Consider the following 10,497-nt stretch of genomic DNA (forward strand, 5'->3'; position numbering starts at 1 on the left):
GCAGTGTATCTTTCTGAGTTAAGACAACTGCATGAATGAGGAATCCTAAAAGTGCCCCAGGAGAAAAAGAACCGGCTCTGATCAAGAGCCTGGCCCACCAGGGATACCAGCTTTAACCATCTACGAGGACCCAAGAGTGTGATGCCATCCAGATACAAGTCCCCTTCCCTTCCCTTTCCTCGTCTCCCCTGCCTGTCCAATCCCCTTCGAATCTGTTGGGCAGACAGAGCACAGCAGACAGGATGTGCAGAGAAGGGTAGGGCCATCCCTCTTCCCCACTCCCACTCCAGCTTTCCATCCTGAAACAATCATGAGCTGAGGAGGGAGAAGATTTAATATTAAGCCGTTGAGGTATTTCCCGGGATGGGACATTTCAAGGACTGAAGCAAGACTATTTATTGTTCCACTAAATAACCAGAGGACTTTTGATTTTCTGAGAATGTTGGGAAAAGTCCCGTTCTTATGGCTCGCATTCCCAGTGCCACCCTCAAGGATCACTCAGGGCCAAGGGAAGATCCCAGCTCTGGAATAAAGTCTAAAGAGACAGTAAAGGCAAAAATACAGCTGCGTGTTGATCACAATACACATGCTGTGTTTGCTCAATATTATAGCTGGCATGTCTGTCCAAGTGCCCACTGAGCATCTCTGAGCATGTTCCTATATTCCAATGTTGGTTAAATGGCACCACCTCTCACCTTGACGCTGAAGACAGAGCACAGAGCACAGAGCACAGAGCACTTCATCCTCTGTGTCTACATCCCACCAGTTTTCACACCCTTCCACCTCAACCCCTTGAGTCTCTTCAGAGCCGTCATCCTCTCTCTATTTTTAGTGCCACTGCCTTGATCTCAGCTCAGGCTTTCACTCTTCCCCAGTAGACTGAACAAGAGACTCCTAAGTGGTCTCCCTGTTCTTGGATTTTGACAGCAAAGTCAAAAGTCTGGGCTGGGGGCTTCCCTGGTGGTGCAGTGGTTGAGAGTCTGCCTGCCGATGCAGGGGACGCGGGTTCGTGCCCCGGTCCAGGAAGATCCCACATGCCGTGGAGCGGCTGGGCCCGTGAGCCATGGCCGCTGAGCCTGTGCGTCCGGAGCCTGTGCTCCGCAACGGGCGAGGCCACAACAGTGAGAGGCCCGCGTACCTCAAAAAAATAAAATAAAATAAAAAAGTCTGGGCTGGAACGATGCCACCCCAACTTTTTAAAGCACACAACTGCTCTTGTGCCCACCCTGGTTAAAATCCTCCTAAAGTTCCCTATGACTCTACCCTTGCTTATCTCTCAACTAATTATCCGCCATTTACCTACCCACATCCAGTCCTAGTCACACCAAACCAACTTGTAGCTGTCCCCAAGTGCAAATCTGTTTCTGATCTCCATTTTCTTGCTTCGGAAAGTCCCCTCTCTGTGTCTGAAATGTCTCCCCTCAGCTAATCGACCTCCTCCTCCAGAAGGCTCCCTCGGCTTCCAGCTTCTGTGTTTGTATAGGATTCTGTGCACACCTCTAAGTTAACACTCAACACTACTACTGGTTTAATTACTTTACCTCCATCCTTTTCCTTGTGAGTTCCTTCTCTTATTCCTTTTGGAGTCCCCAAATCCTATCTGGCACGTAGCGAACGCTCATCCAATGTTCACTAAATTTAAATTTATGATTTAATTACAGAGTAGTTGATGACTTTTGGCCTTTGAACCCCTAATTCTCAATTCCTACCTCAGAATCTTGGGCAATAAAAACGACTTGAAATCTTAATGAATTCATCAGTAAACAATTTCTGAGCCCCTGTAATGCATCAGACACTTTTCTAGGTACTAGAGGTAAGTTGGTTACAAGGCAAAGTTCAAAGCCTTAGTCAGAGGAGAGGAACGTAAATGGCGAAGATCATTCCAGGAAGTGATGGTGTTACAAAAATATACAGAAAAATGAGTGAGCGACTGGGGCGATAGCAGTGTGGGCTCTTTGATCTGGGACGGTCAGGTAAGGTCTCTTGGCAGAGGTGATGTTTGAGGTGAGATCTGAAAAATGGGGAGGAAACAATCAAACATTCTGATGAAAGGGTGCTTTTAGGCTGAGGAAGTAGCAAGTGCACAGGCCCTTAAGTGGCAAAGAACTTGGCAGATTCGAGAACGAGAAAGAAAGCAGAAGGGTGGCAACATAGGGAATAAGGAGGAGGATGGTAAGAGACGAGGTCACAGAAATAGGCAAGGGCTGGACTCTGTAGAAAAAGGGTCAGCAAAGCTTTTCTGTAAAGATCATCTAGTGAATATTTTAAGCCATGCCGGCCAAGACCTCTGTTGCAACTACTTAATTCTGCTGTCATAGCACGAAAGTCGCGTTCATAGTATGTAAGTTAATGGGTGTGACTATGTTCTGATAAACCATTATTTGCGACAGTAGGTGGTGGGCCGAATTTGGTCTGTGGGCTATAATTTGCAAACCCCTGGAGTAGGACATGATAGCCTATGACAAGGAATTTGGATTTTATTCCAAGTGAATAGGCAGCCATTGGAAGGTTTTGAACTATGGCTGTGGGGATGTGTGTCGTAGGTCAGATTTTGCTTTAAAGATATTCCCTGTGACATAATCTACAACAAAAGAATTTATTCTCCTTTCTCCATTAAAAACTATTTCAAATTCTCTTTTGAAAACAGGACTAGGTTGGGGGGCAGGGGAGACAGGCTGTGGGGTGGGGGAGTCCGTGCTAATTGTCTATAATGTTCACTAGTTACGTGACCTTAGGTTCATTGCTTAATCTCTCTGAACCTCAGTTTCCTACTTAATAAAACTGTAATAATAACACCTGTCTCTAAGGGTTATTAAATGGATTAAAGGAGATCATGTATATAAAACATGTCACAGTGCCTGGCAAAGTAGGTGCTCCATGATGTCAGTCCCTTTTCCTCTTTTTCCTTCCGTTGAATCTGTGTATGTCACTCTCCCGTCAAGAGAGAGGTAAATGTAAATCTTGGTAACTGAGTTCAAAAAATCAGTTGCACAATGACAGGATTGGTGAGGACTTTCTGGTGATTTGGCTACTACAACAACAAATACAATTTAAATTTAAATTAATAGAAGCACAATTTCTGATGACAAAAGGGGTGAATCTGTTTGTATTCCATATTAGTCAAACCATATCTGGAGTCCTGGAAATAATTCTGGGCATGCTAACTTTAGAGAAATTTTGGTAAGTGAAGTACACACAAAGAAAAATGGCAAGATATGAAAGGGCTTGGGAACCATATCATAATGTAAAATGCATTGGAAATTCTAACACGGTAAAAAAAAAAAAAAACTAAAAGAAAACTTGAAAACTGTACAAATAGTTGAAGGTCTGTCATTTGGAAGAAAGACAAGACTCATATCATGTTGGTGTAGAGGTGGGTCACCTTGGACCATTGGATGGAAACTGCAGAGATCAGATTTTCCAGCATCAAAAATCTCCCTGATAGGAGAAGTGAACTGTCAATCAATGCAAGCCTTCTAGGAAACACTGAGGAGTCATTCAACAACTGAGATGCTGATAAAGGACTTTTGCAATGAGAGTCCAACCAAACTAAAAGACTTCTCATCACACCTTCCAAATTTCTGATTCCATAAACCTGTGGGGTGCAGTAACCAAGTCTCTGGAGACCAAGAGACCCTCTTGGATTCCAGGGACTGGACCCTTCTCTTGATGTCTCTGGTGAAAAAGAAGATTGTGAGATACATGAATCTGTATTTTATCAAGAAGTGGAGAGGCTAGTACAAGATTATTCTTGGTGGGCAGGAGGGAATGGCTAAGATAGAGTGGGTCCCCTCTATGTAAATTGGGTCAGTGTAAATTTCATGTCAGTGAAAAATAGATGGAGATCAGGAGAGAAAAAGCGAGTTCATGAAGGTCCCACCAAAGTTATTCCTAAATCCATCATCTACCTTGACCCTCCGCCATTCTAGACCAGGCCACCATCATCCTTCACCTGGATGGCTACAATAACCTCCCAACTGGCCCTAATGAGTTGCATTTTTTTTCATAGCACGTGAACAAGAAAATATCAAGGAGTACTATTTGTTTTCGCCTGTCTTCTTCACTGCAAAATGGAAACCCCATGAGGGCATGGGTTATCTCTGTCTTGTTCGCTGCTGAATCCTGACCCACAGGAGATGTTCCAAAAATGTTTAGGAGAAGAATGAGGAGTATACATCTTCCTAAAGTGGAATATGGCAGCATGAAATTACGGTAACTGGATTAAGTTCAGTATAAAGTCCTGAAATTTCAAGAAACGTATCTAGCAGTAAACTACAGGGGAATGTTCATATTGCCTCGCATTTTGCCTGGTTGTTTTAAGTAAATGCACATAAGACATTGCCTGTCCCATGTTGTATTGGTCTAAAAATGATTCTTCTTCAGATATCCAGAGTCAGGTCTGGTCTGTGAGTGATGGAAAAAGAGTAGCCCAGTCAGGGCCCAGCAAACTTTTTTCAGCTGCAAGAAGCAATGGGAGATCCTAAGAAAACACAGGGGAAAGGTGGTGTAAGAAAGGAAAAAAGAGAAATGAGTAGGAAGAGGGAAGTGAAAGAATGAGCGAGGACAGGTAATTAACATTTCTTGTGGGCTTTATTTCATTTAATCTCTATTATGCCCACGAGACAGTATCATTCGAGATATGAGAATCATTTGAGTCTCAGAGGGATAAGAAAATCGTGTAAGGTCAAGAGGTAGAATGCTATGGTATAGGTTCCCAATAACCTGTCCTGTGACATTGCCATCAGGTCCGTGGATATGATAAAAGGTTGGTATTTATTAATCACCTACTGTGTATTAGGTACTGCTGAGAGCAGAAAGAAAAGCAGCTTGTTTGCAGCCTCTGATGTCGTGGTTTGCTGCCCAACAGCTGTAGTCAGGGGCAGACCTAGGTTTTGTGGGGCCTGAAGCTTTTTTTTTTTTTTTTTGGAGGGGTGAGCTCTTTAAGGAAAGAATATAAATTTTAAAAATACAAGTTTAAGTACAGGGCCTTCAAAGGAGCCTGTGCAAGCAATGAGCCCTGAAGCTTAAACTTCTTTAGCACCATAGGAAATCCATCTCTGGTATAGCAAGAGTTCATCAATTCATTTCATTTAAAAAGTGTCACCGTGGTGCCTCAAAAATGTTCATTTTGGAAATCAGGGGAAGGGGAGGGATGGGACGGCGTTGAGGTGGGAAAGTCAAACACACAGCTCAAACTAATCCATAAGTTCCATTTTAATAATAGTGCAAAAGACTGATTGTAAATGAGATTTTTCAATTCCCTTTTGTTTATCCCATTTTGCTAAAAAAATTCCCTTTTTGTTAAAATAGTTAAGAGAGAGAGAGCTTTTATTTTGAGTTCAAATAAACAAATAACCCTGGATCTTCATACAAGCTTTTTCTGGTCTGGAGGACTCTGCTGTTTCCAATCAAGATCTTGTTGTCAAGGTGATAAGCTCTGCATTTCTGGATTTAGAATAAAAATTCCTCTAACGTATTTTATAATCTGGTGATCTTGGGCTTTGACCAGATCCGGCGGATGGGGGTGAGCCGATTCAGAAGCATGCTCTGCACTCCAATGTCTGTTGTGTTTTCCTGTGTATCAGACCCACCTGGGGAGCTTGTGAAAACCTTTCTGCCCTTTCCTTCTTGTTCTAATGTAGGAGGAATCCTGTAGAGACCGGTCAATTCTGATGCAGTCAATTCCCAGGCGGCTCCCTGCTAAAAACTGCTCTAAAAACAACCCTGTTTCATGAGGGAGGGATTGTAAACGTTCTTAACAAAAAGGGAAACCGAGGAACAGGAAAGTAAGAGACTTGCCCTAGGTCACCTAGCAAGTTTATGTCTCAGCAGAACATTCTGCCTCTAGGAAAGTCTGCCAAAGGTTACATACTGAGGAAAAGAGCACATTTCTAGGAGAAGAGAGAGCAATCTGACAAACGGTAGAGGTTTGGGGAAAGGGGTGGTCGTTATGGGATGGAATGTGTTGATTTTAATTGACAACAGGCTTAGGGCACATAAGGGTATACGAGAACTAATGAACAGCACGGAGACTTTTAAAAAGGATGCTGTGAGTTTTGGCAAGGGGGAAAAATAGAGATTTTGTACCCATGGAGGATAGACTCTGGGCCTGAGTGAAGGGATGCTACGGCACAAACAAGGAACAGAGTCTGCCGTCTGGGTGAGGGGGGGTGGGGGCAGGGAGGGATTTGCACAGCACCCCGCAGGTCACAGGCCCTCAATCAGTGTTTGTTGAAGGAATTTGCAAAGGAGGAGAGTATAATGTTGCCTCGATTTGATAACTACCATGTTCCTGGTTGCCATGATCCTCGCGTGGGACACAAGCCAGGAATCCCATAAGCAAAAACAGACAATGTGACGTAATAACCAAGTTTGGACGCTGGTTAAGACTGTCAAGAGACGTGGGCCCAGTAGTGAAACCAGCCTGAGATGAGAATGCAGACTCACCCCCTTAAAATCACTTCCCCAATCATCTGGGGAGTGTGTGTGTCGGGGGGAGGTGGGGTGTCTCAGTGTTGGGGGTGGGAGGGAAGGAGTGAGTTCATCTGTTTAATGAAAAATGACCTGAACGATTCTCTGATCCTGGAAACTCCCATGTAACTGAGGCCAAGGAAAATAGGATTAGGTCTTACTACTTCTACGATGGCTTTGCATCTTCTCAGAATGAGTTAAACTGGAGGGAACAGAAAAAGAAGGGAATCTCATGTCATTGTGCCTGCAGATAAAGGAGGCTTAATGGGACAGATTTCCCCCTGGTCTCCTTCAGACAGTTTTACTTTGGCTTCCTTTGCCTTTTCAATGGACACCCCCGTTTCTTTGCTATGTGTTCATAATCACAGAAGGTTTGCTCTAACCCCCTTTGGCATTCTGTCTTCTGACAAGCTACTGATTTCAGGGCTAATATTCCCCCTCTGACTTCTTCAAGGGAGCAGCTTTTGCCCTGAAGCATGAGGGTGTTAAAACCACAACAAACATCTTTGCCAGAATGGCAGCTACGGACATGTAATTCTCTATGTGACCTAATGGGGTGGCACTTTTCAAGATTTTTCTGCTTTGAGTTTTGGGGACACAGTCTTTTCTTCAGAGCAGGTTTTAGGATTGCCAAAAGTGCGCATAAAAAATAAAAAACATCACAATGATTGGGATGTCATGATCTCTTTGGTGCCCCAATTCTTCAAACCATCCTTTTAACAGGAGAACCAGATGAGTAAGTCCACAGGCCATTGTCTTTTTAATGCAATGTATATTTATTGTAAACAATAATATACAAAAAAAAAGAAAGGAAGAGAAAAAGGAAAGGTAAGTTTCACAGAGAAAACAAAAGGTTTGGGGGGGAAAACAAGCAAAACAAACAAAACACAAACACAAACCAAACCTTACCTAAAGACAAAATATGATTTAAATGCCAGGTTTCTTAAGTTACAGGAATATTTTTTTAAAAAACAGATCTGCTTTTATACAGAAATGGAAAGATGCCATATTATAAGAGTGCTTTAAGATTTTACTCTACTGACTTCTAAAACTGTTAATATATCTTTTTTTAAATAAAAAAAAAAGTTTGCTGTCTTTTTTAAAAAGCAATCCTCACTCTCCAGCCACAGAACTGAGAATTAAGGTCTGTCAGTGGGCTGCCCCCCTCCCCGTTCCTCCCCCTCTCCAAGAGAACACGAAGGGGAACATCGATGACACACGCTTTTGACACATTGAGTCACAACACGCACACGCACACACACACACACAGTTTAGGCAGCCCAAAGATCTGTGGCAGAAAACACTGCAAATGACTCAGTGATACACTACATCTGCAAACTCTCATTTGTACAAAAAGAGAAACAAGTTTCCAGTTTGTTTTCAACAAAACAACAAAGAGGAAAAAAAAAGGACAGACAAAAAGGCATTTATACAAATCTAGGACAAGGAATCCAAAGAAACTTGTTTTTAATAAAAAAAAAAAGATTAAAGAGATAAATAAAAAAAAACTGGTTACAGTTAAGGACATAATTTAACAACAGATGACCATACCCTTTGAGGACGCGGCTCCAACAACCTACTTTAAAGAAGGTAAATTTAAAAAATAAAAAAAAAAGAGGAAGATTTTTTTTGTTGTTTTTAATTAAAACCTCTCCTTACAAAATAAATAATTTTAGCACATGGAATGTCTTGAAGTTAACTGCTGGTTTTCAGAGAGGCACAGGTGACAGTGTAAGTGAGAGGATTCTAGCATCTGTGTTCCACATGGGGCCCGGGCAGGCAACCAGGGGGCAGTGTGCTGGGGCACAGTATTGGCTGCTGAAACATTCCCCAAACAGATTTCGTCTCCTTTGCTTGCTTTTTGCTTCTTTCTTAAGGTTGCGATGAGTGAGCAAACACAGGAGGATAAATGCACTAGAAGAGGGCACAAGGATTTTCCAGCAGCATGGTTTTAAGGCTTTAAGGTGTTTTTCTCGTTTAAAAAACATATATATGATAAAGCTTACCAAATCGTCTCTAGACTACTGTTTACTTCCGTATTTGCAAAATAAGGCGTTGATTTTTCTAAGGCAACTCCTCCTTGAATCCGAAAGCCTGAGGAATTAAGCAAAGCTAACCCCCCAAACTGATCACGTGACACAAATCTGTGGCTTCCGTAGGTTAATACAACACACACACTTCTTTTTTTGTCTGTTTGTCTGTAAGAGAAAGCAAATCTGTACAAAAATACTCTGGTTGCAAGAAAAGCTAGAGCACGCTGTTTGACTAAGTAGTTTAGCTGTTGGAAAAATAAGAGCATTTAATTTTTTTTATCTAAAAATATGTATAAATCCCCTCAAAATGGTAATGAATCATACACAGTACATACTAAAAATATTTAAAATAGAGAATATTCCTCACAGAGGACTTTTTTCTTTAATTACTGCTAAAAAATAATTACAAAGTCCAAACAGGCAGAGAGACTGAGCCAACTGGTCACACGAATCTCCATCACCCTCCACTCTTGCTTTGAAGGTTTCCAGTCCAGTTTCCCGTCGGTTCTGCTGGTCCGTCTAGCCAAGAGTGGCCTGGCCACTGATTCGCAACAAGGTGGTAATGCGTTTGGATAGTCAATGTTTCTGTCTTGTAATCTGAGTTCGACTTGCCTTCACCGTACATGTCTTTAAAGGTAAGAAAAAAAAAAAATGTCCAAAGGAAATTCTGGTTGGTTGCGTTATTTCTTGGGTTCTTTTTACGATCGTCATGGCCATCGTCGCTCTCTCAGCGTTCCTCAAGGTCTGGTGAGCTGTGTGTAGACGGGCTGTTCCCAGTGCTGGGGGCTGTGGGTCTGCGGGATGGAAGGGACCCCGGAGGTGTCGGCGATGGGGGTGTACATGGGCCGCTGCGCCGGGTTCATGTAGGTGAAGGTGGAGTAGAGGCCGGAGCCCTGGCCCGCCGCATGGCTGTAGTAGGAGCCAGAGTTCTGGTGGTCAGTGTAGTCGTACTGCGAGCGGGTGATGGGCGGGTAGGACGGGCTGTAGTGCGGGAGGCTGAAGGGGCTGTAGGCGATCTGCTGAGGCGAGTGCTGCTGCTGCTCGCTGTAGTGGCTGGGACTCAGCTGCTCCGTCTTGATGTGCGTTCGCTGGGCCTGGCCCGGCTCGCTGCTCAGCGTGGTCAGCGTGTGCGCCTGCGCCGGCGGCTGCGGGGGCGCCTGCGCGGACGGCTGGGGGGGCGCCTGCGCGGGCGGCTGTGGGGGCGCCGGCGGGGCCGGCGGGGGCGCCTGCGGTGGCGGCGGCGGCGCCTGCTGCTTGGACATCCACACGTGGCTAGCGCCCGCCGGGGTAGCAGCTGTGCTGCTGATGCCGTAGCTGCCCGTGTAGGTGACCTGGCCGTGCGTGGCCGGCACCCCCGGGTGGCCATTGGGCGGCAGGTACTGGTCGAACTCGTTCACGTCGAAGGTCTCGATGTTGGAGATGACGTCGCTGCTCAGCTCGCCGATGTCCACGTCGCGGAAGTCGATGGGGGGCTGTCTGCCCCCCTCTGGCAGCGGGCGCCCCTCTCGCTTCAGGTCAGCCTTGCCCGGCTGCACGTCGGTTTTGGGGGTGGTGGGTGGCGTCGGTGGACCCTGCGATTGCCCTGAGGACGATAGAGGAAGAAACACAGGGCAGTCAACCAGGGCTGTACGGAGGCTTTAGTCTCAGGAACCCTCCTGGGACCCCCTCCCCCCCCCCAACTAAAGTGTCCCGTATCTGCGGGGGAGGCGCGCTGCGCCCAAGAGAAATCGCTGAATGATTAACTCGCCAGTACACACTCGGCAGTCTCCTTTTATCAGGGGAGGGGGTCTGAGGCCCGGAGGGTCCGGAAGACCAAATTGCTACTTGTACAAGAGCCCTATGTGTGCTTTTGGGCTGGGGGAGCAAAAAGAAAACGGGAGAAGCCCTGTAAAGCTGTAAAGGCATTTTACCCCGCAATAAAAATTGGATGCAGGGATTAGGTTGGGGTGTGTGTGTGTGTGTGTGTGTGTGTGTGTGTGTGTGTGTGTGTGTG

At 45.0% G+C, this 10,497-nt stretch overlaps 1 protein-coding gene across 2 annotated transcripts in view; it reads right to left on the reverse strand.

Moving 5' to 3' along the window:
- Positions 1–7,226: 7,226 nt before the first annotated feature.
- SOX9 (SRY-box 9) overlaps positions 7,227–10,497 on the reverse strand; it is a 5,421-nt gene continuing 2,150 nt past the window's right edge. Inside the window, exons 3-4 of one of the 2 annotated variants that reach the window (XM_029212189.1) lie at positions 9,710–10,086; positions 7,227–9,607 (exon numbers count right to left, since the gene is read on the reverse strand). In XM_029212189.1, coding sequence (XP_029068022.1) covers positions 9,242–9,607; positions 9,710–10,086 — 743 coding nt within the window. In that variant the 3' untranslated portion in view covers positions 7,227–9,241. Of the gene's footprint in view, positions 10,087–10,497 lie in introns of both variants that reach the window. The other variant, XM_029212188.1, reaches the window with a different exon arrangement.

Source organism: Monodon monoceros, unplaced genomic scaffold (genome assembly GCF_005190385.1).
Source record: "Monodon monoceros isolate NGI ecotype Baffin Bay Population unplaced genomic scaffold, NGI_Narwhal_1 Super_Scaffold_9, whole genome shotgun sequence".
Taxonomy (NCBI): domain Eukaryota; kingdom Metazoa; phylum Chordata; class Mammalia; order Artiodactyla; family Monodontidae; genus Monodon; species Monodon monoceros.